The following is a 15689-nucleotide window of genomic DNA, read 5'->3' on the forward strand; positions in this document are numbered from 1 at the left end:
ACTGTGACTTTGCCCTTTGACATTTTGAAATAATTATTAATTAATCTTCTCCATATTCTCATAATAAGCATTTGTTGAAAATTTGATGTCAAAAGCTCAAATGGTAAAACAAGTTATGCTTCGGACACATACAGTCACGTGAAAAAGTAAGTACACCCCATGTAAAGTTTTGACTTTTTCAACATGTTTCAACATACAGCTATTTGATCTTCATTTCAACAATATTGAAAGATAAAGGTGATATAATATAACAAATATCATAAAACATTTACATTTTGTAGTCCATTGTATAATTTAAATAAACATAAATGCAAATTTTGCATGTGGAAAAAGTAAGTACACCCCTACATTTATCACTACTTCAAATACCTAAAATTAGAATCAGGTGCACCAGCTCAGGTGCAAATGATTAGTACATCATTAGAGAGGATCTTGGAGGAACCTGTCTTATTTAAACCTCAGACATTTTGTTTGGTTTGCTCTTTGTTGTTGAAGTGTGCAGCGTCACCATGCCGAGATCAACAGAGCTCTCTGAGGCCTTCAGAAAGAAGGTTATAGATGCCTATGAGTCTGGGAAGGGATTTAAAAAGATCTCCAAACAATTTGAAATCAATAATTCGACTGTCCGGAAGATCATCTACAAGTGGAGAAGATTCCAAACAACTGCCAACTTGTTCAGGCCAGGCCACCCCAGCAAGTTCAGCCCGAGAGCAGACCGCAAGATGCTGAACAAAGTCTCTAAGAACCCCAGAATGTCACCACGGGACCTACAGGTAGCTCTTGCCACTGTTGATGTCAAAGTGCACAAATCTACCATTAGAAAGAGGCTGCACAAATTTGATCCACATGGGAGGTGTGCCAGGAAGAAACCTTTGCTGTCCAGAAAGAACATCAGGGCAAGACTAAAGTTTGCCAATGAACACCTAGGCAAAGACCAGCACTTCTGGAACAATGTGCTCTGGACAGTTGAGTGAAAGGTAGAGCTATTTGGCCACAGTACCAGAAGAAAATAAAAAACAGCATTTGACCACAAGAACCTGATACCAACTGTAAAGCATGGTGGTGGAATTATTATGGTTTGGGGCAGCTTTGCTGCATAAGGGCCTGGGCAGCTCACCATCATATAATCCACTATGAATTCTTCATTGTACCAGAGGGTACTTGAGGATAATGTGAGGCCATCTGTCACAAAGTTGAAGCTCAACCGAAGGTGGACCTTGCAACATGACAATGACCCTAAACATACCAGTAAATCCACCAAGGAATGGCTGAAAAGAAAGAAATGGAGGATTCTGGAATGGCCAAGTCAAAGCCCGGATCTAAATCCCATCAAGATGTTGTGGGGGGATTTGAAACGAGCTGTGCATGCAAGAAACCCCTCAAACATCGCACAGCTGAAAGAATTCTGCATGGAGGAGTGGGCAAAAATTTCTCCCAGTCGATGTCAGAGACGGGTAGACAGTTATAAGAAATGCCTACTTGAGGTTGTTTCTGCCAAAGGGGGCAATACAACCTATTAGAGTCAAGGGTGTACTTACTTTTTCCACATGCGAAATTTGCATTTAGGTTTATTTCAATTATACAATGGACTACAAAATGTAAATGTTTCATGATATTTGTTATATTATATCACCTTAATCTGTCAATATTGTTGAAATGAAGATCAAATAGCTGCATGTTGAAATATGTTGAAAAAGTCAAAACTTTACATGGGGTGTACTTACTTTTTCATGTGACTGTACATGATTGCAGACTCAATATGGAGTGGATTTAAAGGGAAGACCCAATATTTATGACCTAGCTTTCCTGAAAACATCAGAAGAAGTCAGCTGTTGCAAGAATACCTCAAAGCAAACAACACGTGGAATGACCACTTCCACTGATGCGATGGAAAAAAGCATGTACGGCTGTACAAATGTAGATAGGTTTCTCATTTCGTATTGCTTCATCCAGGAAATCCGGTTTTGTTTCAATCGTCTCGTAAATTGCAAAACAATTCCACAAAGAGCTCAGTCGTGTTTTATTCATACCCCAAGAGAAGTTGCCCATGGGATGGCCTCGACGTGCCAGAGAAGAAACTAGAGCCTCCCATCTTGTTGAGTCAGAAAGGAGGGCCTGCTGGAACTCTGTAAGAAACAACAAGAATGGGAGGAAGTGAAAAGATATTGAACGTGATGGGAGCAAACAATTAAGGGCATGCGAATGAAGGAAGAAGGAAAATGAAGGGTCGAAAGCAAAGTGTACAAAAACAAAACAATGCCTTTTACTTATTCATTTATTACATTTAAAAATAAGAATGACTGTGGACCTTCATAGATTACAATTTTATAATGTTAAGTGATTAGATATCAGCACTTCAGAGTTTGAGCAGAACACAATTTGTAGAACTATAAAGGGCATGAAATGTCAATCTATATGCAGTACAACTAAAAGAAGATGCATTTGTCGATGTGTGTGTATGTTTGTCCATCATGCTTTATTCTAAAGGGTTCCTATTGTCTTATAGTAATAAAATAGTGCCATTGGAAAGTTAATAATCGATTTACGTAGAACAAAAAATAGGGTCCGTTTAATCATAAGAATGCCAGTTTTAAAAGCCTGTCTACCCACGAGGGAAGAGGAAGAAGCAGGACCCCGAGCTTTAATGCAGCGATTCCAACATTACAACAGAAGGACCCCTTTTGAATAAGGAACCCTTTAGATGGACACAGAAGGAGCACACAAAATTATATGCAACAAGAAAGAGCAATCAGAGATTGCAGACCCTCGCCAGGACGTGTTTTCAGTGTTTTTTTTAAGGCTTTTGTGTTAAAACAAATATGGCGGCCAAACCACAAGACCGATGACATCAATATTTTTTTCTCTCCACCAATTTATCCCTAGATGATGCTCAATAAATTTCATCTTGATCGGATGAAGTTTTGTACTTGTCGAATTATGACGTCATAATGAAGGCACCAATGACATCATCATTAACATATGTTATTCCACATGGAGAGTTCTTTACAATGAGCCATGTCTCAATTTTTTCGATGCAGCGCTTTCGGAGATATAGAGGTGCAAATTTTTTCGGTTTTTCCAAGTTGGCAGCTGAACCACGTGACCGATGACGTCATCATTATGTTTTTTCTCCACAAATTTATGCCTACAGGATGCTCAAGAAATTGCATCTTGATCGGATGAAGTTTTGTACTTGTCGAATTATGAAGTCATAATGGCACATCTAAGAGATAATCATTAACATATTTTATTCCCCATGGAGAGTTCTGTACAATGAGCCATGTCTCAATTTTTTCTATTCAGCGCTTTCGGAGATATAGACGTGCAAAGATGGCGCCCGTACCACATGACCTATGACGTCATAATTGGCGTTTAAAAAATCTGCAGGTGGAGGTGAACCTATGCTAAAAAATTCCTGTCAATCGGACCAACGGTTGCAGAGACAATCATATTTATTCTGTGCGGAAAAACAAACTGACAAACAAACACACAGACAGGCAAATGAAAAATCACTCATAGCATGACACTCGGTAAAACAGAACAAAGTAGAATAGCACTCGGAAGAGCATCCTTTTGACCTCAAAAATCATTAGTGATTGAATTCAGTGACCTGATATGCAAATCTTCTTCAAAGTTTAAGTTAATCGGATGAAAATTCACAACTTTAGAAATTTGGCCTATGTTGACCTCAAAAATAGTTGGTGGTTGAACTCCGTTCGCTGATATGCAAATCCTCCTCAGATTTCAAGTCAATCGGGTGAAAATTGAGGATTTTAGAAATTCGAAAAAAGTGATTGACCATTGGGCTATGTTGACCTTATGACCTATGTTGTTCTCAAAAATAATTGGTGGTTGGATTCACTAAGCTGATTTGAAAATCCTTTTAAAATTTCAAGTCAATCGGATGAAAATTGAGGACTTTGGAAGTTCTAAAAAAAAGTCATTGACCTTTGGCCTATGTTGACCTTTTGGCATATGCTGATCTCAAAAATAGTTTGTGGTTGAATTCAGATAGCTGCTATGAAAATCCTATTCAAATTTCAAGTCAATCGGATGAAAATTGAGGATTTTGGAAATTCTAAAAAAAGTCAGACCTTTGGCCTATGTTGACCTTTTGACCTTTTGACCTCAAAGATATATAGGATTTTGTCGGTACACGAACTCTACCATTTGGTGAAGTTTCATGAAGATTGGTTAAAAACTGTGACCTGAAGGCAAGTATATCTGAGCAGACAGACAAACACACAAACCAACAAACACACAAATGAAAAATCACTCATAGAGCGACACTTGGCAAAATAGAACAAAGCAGAATGGCACTCAGTAGAGCATCCTTTTGACCTCACAAATAATTGGTGGTTGAATTCAGTTAGCCGATATGAAAATCCAATTCAAATTTCAAGTCAATCGGATGAAAATTGAGGCTTTCAGAAATTTGGAATTGTTGTTGAGCTTTGGCCTATGTTGCTCTTTTGGCCTATGCAGATCTCAAAAATAGTTGGTGGTTGAATTCATTTAGCTGATATGAAAATCCCATTCAAATTTCAAGTCAATCAAATGAATAATTGAGGATTTTAGACATTTGAAAAAAAGTGGTTGACCTTTGGCCTATGTTGACCTTTTGGCCGATGCTGATCTCAAAAATAGTTGGTGGTTGAATTCAGTTCGCCGATATGTAAATCCTTTTCAAATTTCAAGTCAATCAGATGAAAATTGAGGATTTTAGAAATCTGAAAAACATGGTTGATCTTTGGCCTATGTTGACCTTGTGACTATGGTTGACCTCAAAAAGTCGTTGGTTAAATTCAGATACCTGATTTGTAAATACCATTCAATTTTCAAGTCAATCTGATGAAAATTGAGGATTTTAGAAATTTGAAATGGTTGTTGACCTTTGGCCTGTGTTGACCTTTTGGCCTCTGCTGATCTCAAAAATAGTTTATGGTTGAATTCAGTTAGCTGACATGAAAATCCCACTCAAATTTCAAGTCAATCAAATGAAAATTGAGGATTTTAGAAATTCGAAAAAAAGTGGTTGTCCTTTGGCCTATGTTGACCTTTTGGCCTATGTTTATCTCAAAACTAGTTGGTGGTTGAATTAAGTTCATTGATATGAAAATCCGTTTCAAATTCCAAGTCAATCGGATGAAAATTGAGGATTTTCGAAATTGGAAAAAAAAGTGGTTGACCTTTGGCCTATGTTCACCTTCTGGCCTATGGTGACCTCAAAAATAGTTCGTGGTTGAATTAAATTAGCCAATATGTAAAGCTTTTTCAAATTTCAAGTCAATCGGATGAAAATTGAGGATTTTAGAAATTTGAAAAAACTGGTTGACCTTTGGCCTATGTTGACCTTTTGGCGTATGTTGACCACAAAACTAGTTGGTGGTTGGTTTCAGTAAGCTGATATGCAAATCCTATTCAGATTTCAAGTCAATCAGATGAAAATTAAGGATTTTAGAAATTTCAAAAAAGGGGTTGACCTTTGGCCTATGTTGACCTAATGACCTATGTTGATCTCAAAAATAGCTATTTTTGAGATCAACATAGGTCATTAGGTCATTTGATCATTCGGTCAGTATGTCATTAGGTCATTAGGTCATTATGTCATTAGATCAACATAGGTCATTTGAGATCAACTATAGTTGGTGGTTGAATTCAGTAAGCTGATATGAAAATCCTATTCTAATTTCTAGGGGGCCCTTAGGAGGCCGCGGAGTCCCGACAGGGGGTCTGCGAGATGGCAGGGGGAAATTATTGACTCAGTCGAGTGTTTACCATGTAGTGCTTCCGTTGGTTAATTTTTAGTACTTAGAACACACCCGCTCACTATGGGAGCAGCAAGGGGAGTCATGTCGGGGAGGGGGGCAATATCGCACGTCACAAAAAACCTTTGGCGAGGAGGGATATTGTTTTGTAATAACATTCATATTGTTGCAGTTTTGAGAACCCCTCACTTGTAAATACTTGTAAATAATAACTCTTGTAAATATTCCATCATTTAAAGAGGTCGCACCCATAGTTAGTCTACAAGAAACACGTAGGACACCATAGGACTTTCAGTTATTTCCTTAATATGTGTTTCAGATAAGGCTGTGTTCCCAATAGTTGAATCTGCGTTGTATTAATTAAATAAGATAGGCCCCATTCCATTCATTTTGCACTCTCTCTCTCTAAATTGGGTACGCGGCCTTGCCAGCAGCGTTTGCTGCATTGAGCCTTCGCTGCCTTAAGCGCTCGCTAGGGTGCATCAAACGCCCCTATGTCAAGAAAACAATCTGTCCCCAATTTTATTTTGTTCCAGTCATAAAATAAAGTTCCTATGCAAAATTTGGTAAGGTTTTGATATCATCTTCTGGGTCCACCTCAGCAAATTAGATTTTGAGTCGGTAGTATCAGTCAGAAATTTGACACGCAGCTGTTTTGAGGCCCATAAATAAAAATGAAAGGATTGACCGATTGCTACATACAATAGCTCTTTGGAAAGGTATTATTGTGCGCTGTAGCAATATATAATCATCATAGGGATAGGGATATAATTCACTTATACACAAATAGTCAAAATCATGATTTTATTGGTATAATCACATGTATTATAGATACCAGAATGATATAATTTTTATTACAGTAGAATCATATATACACAATCTTAGCATTTATCATCTTAATACGAGTACATCTGACTATGGATGAACATGAAAATAGAAACAAAACAAAGATACTGTAGTTTTCATGGATATTTCTGACAGTTTAGTCTTGAGCTGCTCGCTTTCGAAGATTCGGTTTCTCCTTGCGGTTGTGCTCAACAACTTGTAGCACATTTTGGTAGTGGTCTTCACTTCTGGCTGCTGAAAGGAAGTCAGAGCTAAGCTTAACTCCCCTTTCTGCAGAGTCATTCACCACATTCAAGGCTTCAACATTAGTCAATGATGTCTGGTAGGCTGCAGAGTTAGTCCATTCTTGAACATCGGTAACTAGAAATGCCCAGTCAAGCTTCAGATGATGAAATAGGTACCATGAATCTGGTCCAACAAAATCAGCCAGAGTGGTCTTCTCAGTCAAGTCATCAGGAAATCTGTGCTTTCCAAACCCAGTACCAAACCGTCCTTGTGGGTTGGTTACTGGAAAATCTGGCTGAACCTCCAGAAGTCTGTCTGCCAGAGCACGGCGATGGTCATGAGGAACAACTGAGCTGAAGAGGGCAAGTGGAACCATCTCTTCTGTGAGGTACCAGAGATGTCGTTTGAAGGCTTTCAGGGCACTTCTTGAGATTCCAGCATTGACAGCTTCATACTGTTTCAGTTTGGAGATGAGCTGCAGGTCATTCCATGGGGCATCGGTGACAGAGGTACATGTCATCCACCAGGAGCTGTATACTAGAGTGACAAACGTGACAAATTCTCTGATCTTTGGCACTTGTTTTTCTGTGGTAATTGTACCTGCTGGAAGATCAGCGATTTGTTTTTCGAAGAGACATAATTTGATTGAGTAGAGGAGCTTCGCCATCCATCTGGCTTTATGCAGTGCACCAGGACGCTTGAAGGTTATTTGATGTTCAGCTACTTCACCATCAAGGAATACAGTACACAGATCAACAAATTCCAAATAATCATCACGTTTTAGAGATTGCTCGGTGTGACAGAGTCTGAGAACATTATTTTGCCAGTCACTTGTCAAACTTGTTGCTGCTTCATTTAGTTGAGATGGATCAAATCGTGAAAGTGGTTCATTGAATGTGTGTGGAAACATTTCAAAGTTCTTGCGAAACCTTGAGAAGAGGAAGATATCTGGTGACTTAGATGCTTCAACTTTAAGATCAGTAAAAATGTGCGTAAGAATGACTTCACCAATGTGGTGTCTGCAGCCTGACCACAGAAGAGCTTTGTTAAGCCGTTGTTGAATTGTTACACAAGCTGCACTGATGTGGCCAGTGTTAGATGCAGTTGTGTCAAATGTCAAGTTGACAACATTCTCTTGGCAGTTCCATGATTCAAGTAGGTTATTAGTCAGCTGAGCAATTATATCTCCAGATTTACGGTCTGTTCCAGGCTTGTAGGATGGAACACCCAGCAGCTTCATATCAGTTTGAGAACCCAAAAGCACAGCCAGGCGTTCTTCAAAAGTGTTTTGGTTAGTTAAGCATGGAAGCAGCTTTGAGTCCCAGTGCAACGTAGCAAGCTCCGGAGGTATCCATTTGTCCTTACAGGTAGTAGCAATGTGCTGTCCAATTTTGCGTCTTGATTTATCTGCTGTAGCATATGATGTTGACACCTTCGCTACATCCCCTCCTGTTTCTTCAATAAGAGCTTCTGTGAAAGCAGCCTGTTGGGTTGGTGTCATCTTCATCCTTGTTGCCAGTGAAACAAGACTGGGCCTCTTCAGGATGTCATGTGGAATGAAAACTGATGTGCCAGGTCTAACTAAATGATGATGACTTCTTGAGGTTGTTGGTGTGCTTGTTGAAGGTCCAAGAGTTACTTCTTCATCACTGTCACTAATATTATACACAGTGGTTGTAGTATTTATGTTGAACTCCAGCTCCATACTTGCTCGCCTCTCTGATTCTTTTTCCTCGCGGTTCACTTTACGCTGCATCTTATCTGCCAACAGTTTATCTTGGCAGCCAAATGTTGCACAGCGATCTGTCTTCATAGATTCCAGGAATGCTAAGTCTTCAGGATTCTTGATGTGAGAACTAGCATCATTGGGCCACAAGGGAAATGTCTCCATAAATTTCATCTCCATTTGATTCACCTTTGTGATGCTTGCTGGAGTTGTTCTTCGGTTGATAGGGATTGATCTAAGCTTGGAATTATCATCTGCAAGTTTGATAATTTTCTCAATAGCCTTGCGTTCAGAGATGATAGGAATATTAGCCTTGCCATAAAATGGTGTCACTTTCTGCAGTACAAGCTTTGCTGATTCCCACCGAGAGCGTCGTTCAAGTTTGCCATCTTCCGTGTGCCACATGAAACAACGTAGTACTTGTAAACAAGTAGGAAGTCTGGTGCCATTGATCTGGGAATCTTGTTCAGTTATGGCACTTCCAAGACCAAACACCTTGGTGGACTCTCTTGTTGCAACAGATGCTTTCTTTACTGTGCCATCCATTGTTTTATCTGAAAGAAAAAGGTAGTATTAGTAACAATAATGTCATTTCATAATTATGTACAACAAATAAATCAATTATCCAATTTTATTAGAGTATAGCCTAATAATTGTTTTAATCATCTTGTCTAGTTAAAAGATCTCTGTAAAGACAAGATGACTACAACATTCAGGATATTCTTTAATTTATATATTATATTTTAAAAATACTCTTCATTTAGCTTTATATCCATATTTTGAAAAAAATCATTATTTTGACTATTTGTATATAAATGAATTGTATCCCTATCCCGATGATGATATATTGCTACAGAGCACAATAATACCTTTACAAAGAGTTATTATATGTAGCAATCAGTCAATCCTTTCATTTTTATTTATGGGCCTCAAAACAGCTGCGTGTCAAATTTCCAACTCTGATACCACCGACTCAAAATATGAAATGGTGAGGTGGACCCAGAAGATGATGTCCAAACCTTACCAAATTTTGCATAGCAACTTTATTTTATGATTGGAACAAAATAAAATTTGGGACAGATCAATCCAACATCTTTTTAAAAATAGTTGGGCGTTTGATGCACCCTAGCGCTCGCCCCGGCCGCCATTACGCACGCGGTCAAGCTGGAGAAGAAGGGGGGCGGAGCGCCAAGAACGAGGTGTGGCCCTGTCAACAAACCAACCAGGGCTGAGGTGAGCTTACTGGTGGGCGTGGCGCGGCTTGATCTCCAAGCGCACTATATAAGCGCACGCGCCAAGCCCTTTCACGGACTGCGCGGGGACAGCTGATTGTGTAAGGACTGCGCAGGGAGCGATCCATTGTCATGGACTTCTTTCAGCAGGCTCCGGTTTCATGAACTCGTTTGAAAGGCGCTTTATGAACATTGAGAGAGAGGCAGCAGGCGCACATATTACGTACGCAGCAGTCCAGCCCTCGCATATGTAAAGGTCCGGTCGCGCGCCAACGACACGCGAAGCTGCCGGCCATTCTTCGCCGCGGACCCGGAGCCGGACTCGAGTGGACCGGAGCCGGATCCCATCGCCTGGACCATCTGCTTGGACCTTCCTCCCCTACCCATCACGTGTAAGTCTGTCTGTTTGTCCTGGGGTTAAGTAAGACTGTATAGATAAGCTTGCTCTGTGTCCTGCTTCTTCTTCTTCTTGTACATTCTTCCCTTTCATTTCCTCTTCTTTGGTTGTTGTAATAAATCCTTTGTTCTTCCTTACCTTTTGGTTTCCTCTCCATTCGATCGTCTTCGTCCTTTCTCTCCATTGAGTACCTGTGGCACGATTTGGGAAACCGCTCAGGATCGGGTTTAGTCCTTTGTTAATGGCTCGGGCTTCGGATTGCTAAACCGCTCGGCAATTTCCATCTTGTCCGCGGTCCGAGCGGGAGTTATCTCCCTGCTTTGTGGTCGGATTGGCACTCAGGTATTTGGGACTCCATTGACCAATCATCCTGGCCAATCTCGACCGGAAAGGAGCGTTATAATTTCCAGGATTGGGGGACGGCCAGCTTAAAAGACAAGGGGATTAACCCCCCTTTGGTAAGGGGAGCGCCGACCCCGAATCCGCAACAATATTATGCTATTATCATTGGTGTTGTTATTACTTTTGTTATAAGGAGTGGCCTTGGAAAAATGCCATGAAAATGCCATGTCAGCGGCAGGAAGGGTCATGCTATTAACCCTTGTGGGGTATATAGACTACAGTAGATCTTTGCTCAGATCTGTTCGTCGACGTGATGAGCATAGATTTCCTTATGGATGTCCAGATTCCTCCAAATTTATTTAAATTCAGTGTTAAACAGCATTAGTGGCTGTTTCAAAAGGTAATCATATGTGTTTGTGGGCTCAGTGTGGTGATGAGTTCCAGGTATGTCATGATGCAGCAATGAATGAAGTTAATACCATTCAGCAGCACCTACCTGTGTGAGGCTGGATTTTCAGCCATGACAGCACTGAAAACTAAATATAGGTCACGATTAAACATTGAAGATGACATGCGTGTCTGCTTATTAAAGATCTCCCTGCACATTGACAGTATTATTGCTAGCCACCAGTGTAGGCAGCAATACACTGCTGGTGATCCAGGTGATCTTCAGGACCCACAGTCCTATTTTTTATATTGTTCTGATGTGCCAATTTATATGTATCATGTTTAACAAGCAGGCTAACCACATTCAGTAAACTGAAATTAACAAAAGCTGTTAAGTTTATAAAGTTAAGTTCTGTTTGTTGGATTACTAATAGCTCTCGAGCAGTGTAGTAGTACAAGCAACAGCAACCACTTTTTCATTTAATAAATTATTTTTTGAAAGCAAGCGCTTTTGTTATCATTGTAGCAAAATAGGGGAGGGGTATCTTATCTAGGCCTAGCTCTGGGGGTCCCTGGAATATTTTATTGGACACAGGAGGGCCACGGAGGCAAAAAGGTTGATACACACCGAAATAAATGACTAATATGAATACAAGAACAGTTTGTTATCAAAGTAACAATAGAGAAGACAGCATTATGAAGAACGACGTACCACTGTCCACAGCCTCGGTTTCACGGGAAACAGCATCCTCGCGCAGCAAAGGGCTTACAAAGAACTGAGCCCACCTTCAAAAATAAACAGAACATATATGATTCTTTAAACACTATACGTCATCTCTGTTCATGATCCATTAGAAGGTTATCATTGAAGCAACCTCAACGAACCATTGTGGTTGTTAAAGACCAAGAAGTACCCTAACGTGGCAAGATTCTCAAACATTGTGCTCAAATCCATGGAAGGAAAACAATCTTGGAACTTGGACAAGGTGCAGACTGAAATTAAGGAAATCATGGAATCTTATAATAAATGGAAGCAATACAGAAGGACTTTTGTGTGTTATGCAGAATTGTCCTCCATCTTACTATAATTCACCAAATGTCTGTCTCTCCGTTCGAATGGACCGCAAAAACGGCTGAACCGATCGCAACGATATTTTGGGTGGGTATTCCTGGGACCCCTGAGAGTAAAATAGGCTATATTGTTTTTCCAATTTTTCCAAGTTTTCCAATTTTTCAGTTTTACCAAACACAATGGAATAATATTTACCGATATGAACAGTGATGTGGCTTTTGTTGAAATTCTACAAATACTGTTTATTCTACGTACCAGGAGAGAGATCGACTCCTGACGAACTCTTCCTATATAAACGTGCGGCTCCGAAGTAACATGGCAGTGTGTGCAAATGGACTGAGAAACAGGTGTAGCGGCCGCTTCCGTGTTACAGATTCGGCGCGCACTCTTCACACATAAACGTGCGACTGAGAAAGACGTGTAGCGGCCACTTCCGTTTTGCAGAATTCAATCTTTTTTCAAAATGGGCGCCATGTACTGTTTAGATTTTGATGATTTGCGTGTGATATGATTCAACGGATGTTCATATGAATCGTTTAAAATTTTAAAAAGCCTTCAAATTTCTGATATTTTGCCTTTTCATTTGGGATTCCCAATTGAAGACCCGCCCATAAGGCGGGTACCGTTGCTAGTAAACAGAAACACACAGGATACATGATGAAGTCTACAGAGAGATGGTGTGAGGCAAACCACCTCTGCCATTAAGATTGTTTTGTCTACATTTAAGTGTTGAAATACATTGCGTTTTTATTAACCCTCCCCCTATAGGATAGATGGTGGTTTGTAGTTGTTGTAGGTTATGTTTCGACAACTAGCATCCCCAATTTTTAATGGTACCCCAGAGTTGCTTAGATCCTGAGGAGAACTAAACGACCACTTCTTCTTACTACACTCCCAATTTTTTAGTTGCATCTCGGAGATGGTGGTGAACAGCTGTTTTAAAGACCTGGAGGGAGGAGTGGAATTGCGGTCTTGCCGGCGAGGTTTCGTTTATTCGCAGCTGTCCACGCTCTCCATCGAAATCGAAGTTAAGTAATTGTTCCCATTTGTATTTTCGTTACAACTGTATTTATTTTATGGTGTGTGTACGTATAGTGTGTCCCGAGGAAGGTTTTCGGTGCAAATCTTTCATACCTGTATAGAAAATCGTGTTAATTTGTGTCGTGTCTTTTGAGGCCTTGTACACGTACAATGTCCAACCTTGAGGCTTTGTTTTTCTCTCAGCGGTCCGTCGTTTGTGCTCCAATAACTTTCGTTCTCTGTTTTCCCAGTCTTTTCACCCCAGAGCCGACTTCCTTGTTTAAAATCTCAACTAAAAAAAAAACAAAAAAAAACAAAAAAAAGCATTTCCTTCTCTGTTCTTATTTGTTGTTCTCATTCGTTTATTCGTTCTTATTCGTTCGTTCGTTCTTCGACCACGTGTTTCTCCCCCATTTCCCCAGATAATTTTCACTGTTAAACTTTAAAATGTTTACACTTTCCCCTCAAGTTCTGTATTCCGTCGTATATTATAACACCGTTTTCTTCTTCTTTTTTAAAAGGTTGCTTTCGACTTGCTCACCAAATCTATTCATCCCAAAAAAATATTCCATCTCTTACAGTGCCTCTTTTCTACATTCCCTAAACTCTCCTGCACTCCATCCTCCCTCCAGCGTCCTTAAACGTATTTTTGACTCGAAGGTCACAAGAAACTCATTTTGCAATAAATGTTCGTTTCCCATTAATCGTACACTTTCTAAAATCCAATCTCACCCCTCCCCTCCAAATCTTCCCCATAACCCCTCCCCTCCAAATCTTCCCCATCACCCCTCCCCTCCAAATCTTCCCCCATCACCCATCCCTTTCAAATCTTCCCCCTTGCCCCTCCCCTCCAAATCCTCCCCATCACCCATCCCTTTCAAATCTCCCCCCTTGCCCCTTCCCTCCTAAACTCCCCACACACCCCTCCCCTCCAAGACTCCCCCTCGCCCCTCCCCTCCAAATCTCCCCCATATCCCATCCCTTTCAAATCCCTCCCCTTGTCCCTTCCCTCCTAAACTCCCCCCTCGCCCCTCCCCTTCAAATCTCCCCACCCTCATTTCTTCTCAATTTCCCCCCTCTCACTCCCCCTCCTCAAAGCGTCCTCCCCGCTTCTTCCCCCTTCCAACTCTCACCTCCATCTCCCCCAACCTTCTGCCTCGCTCTTCCCCCTCCTCAAATAACCCCTCATTGTGCCTCACACAATCACCATCAAACCTTTTGTCCGCCCCATCCTTCCCTTTCTCCGAGCTATTCTGAAATCTCTGACACACCTTCAACAGCTCTCCCTTCCTCTTCCACCTCTTCCGCATCTTACCCTACCCCTCCTCCCCCCTGTTCTGTATCCGATGCTCCCCCTTCCTCTTCATTAACGGTATGGACCTCAAACATCCGGGGCCTTCGTTCAAACTTAACTGATCTCTCCATACAGGTTGCTTCTGACAAACCAGACGTGATCTGCTTAACAGAAACTTTCCTCCTTCATGATGTCTCTGATTCCTTAGTATCTCTCCCGGGTTACTCCCTCCTCTGGTATGATCGACCTGAGCCTCGTCCTGGAGGTGGGGTTGCTATCTTTATCAAAAACTCTCTTCCTCACTCGCCCTGCACTGCACTCTCTCCACCTCACCCCCAGGAATACCTCTGGCTACGGCTTCTCCTTCGCTCCCACCCACCTCTTGTTCATATGTGTGTTGTACCGTCCACCAAACAGTGATGACTCCATCTACATCTCGCTGTCTGATAATATGGACCAACTTCTATCTACTCATCCCAACTCTCTCTTCCTCATATGTGGTGATTTCAATTGTCACCATGCCAGTTGGCTGGGTGTGGGTACCTCTCTCACCAGCCATGGCTCCTCAGCAAAGGACTTCTGCTACTCACTGGGACTGACAAAATCTGTCAATATCCCGACCTGGATCTCAGTCAACGGAGCATCTTCTCTTCTGGACTTGGTTATGACTAACTTCCCTGAAAATGTCTGCTGCTCTTCTTCTGCTCCAATCGGCTCATCTGATCATGTGCTTGTTAAAGTGGACATCTCTCTGACCATTCTCAGGGAGCCTGCTCAGCGGAAGAGTCTAGCATTTCACTCAGGCCAACTGGCACGGTCTTCAAGCAGCCATCAATCACCTGGACTGGTCTCCCATCTCTACCACCTCTGACATCAACTCATCCTGGGAATTCTTCCAAAGTACATTGCTCTCTCTCATGCACAGATTTATCCCATCTCGTCTTCAGTTGTCATACCCTTCCTCCCGTCCATGGTACATGGAATCTTGTGGTGAGGTTGTTACCCAGAAACAACTTGCCTTCGTCTCGTGGAAAGCAAATCCAACAGAAGGAAATCTCATTTCCTTTCACAAAGCCCGAAACAAGTGTGTGTCCACCCTCAGGAGAGCCAGGAAACAATAAACCTCTCCGTTCTCAAGACCGAACTCTCTTATCTGTCTCCCTCTTCCAAATCTTGGTGGCATCTGGTCAAATCTGTTTCTGGTGTTTGTTCCCCCTCCATCCCCTCCCTTACCTCAAACGGCTACACAGCTGACTCCACAGGTGAAAAAGCTGAATGCCTCAACTCTGTGTTTGCCTCTAAATCTTGTGTCCCAAACCCATCCCTCTCTGTACCCACCGTACCCAGTCGTACCCAGCTGCTCCTGGACTCCGTGTCCTT

The 15689-nt window shown here is 41.4% G+C and overlaps 1 protein-coding gene across 2 annotated transcripts in view; it reads right to left on the reverse strand.

Moving 5' to 3' along the window:
* Nucleotides 1-15689, reverse strand: part of NRDC (nardilysin convertase) — a 189807-nt gene that overhangs the window by 129437 nt on the left and 44681 nt on the right. For both annotated transcript variants that reach the window (XM_068111994.2, XM_078772235.1), the window contains exons 5-6: nt 11636-11709; nt 2031-2126 (exon numbers count right to left, since the gene is read on the reverse strand). In XM_068111994.2, the coding sequence (XP_067968095.2) occupies nt 2031-2126; nt 11636-11709 (170 nt within the window). The remainder of the gene's footprint in view (nt 1-2030; nt 2127-11635; nt 11710-15689) is intronic.

This window comes from Myxine glutinosa, chromosome 1, assembly GCF_964187855.1.
Source record: "Myxine glutinosa chromosome 1, kmMyxGlut1.1, whole genome shotgun sequence".
NCBI classification, from domain to species: Eukaryota; Metazoa; Chordata; class Myxini; order Myxiniformes; family Myxinidae; genus Myxine; species Myxine glutinosa.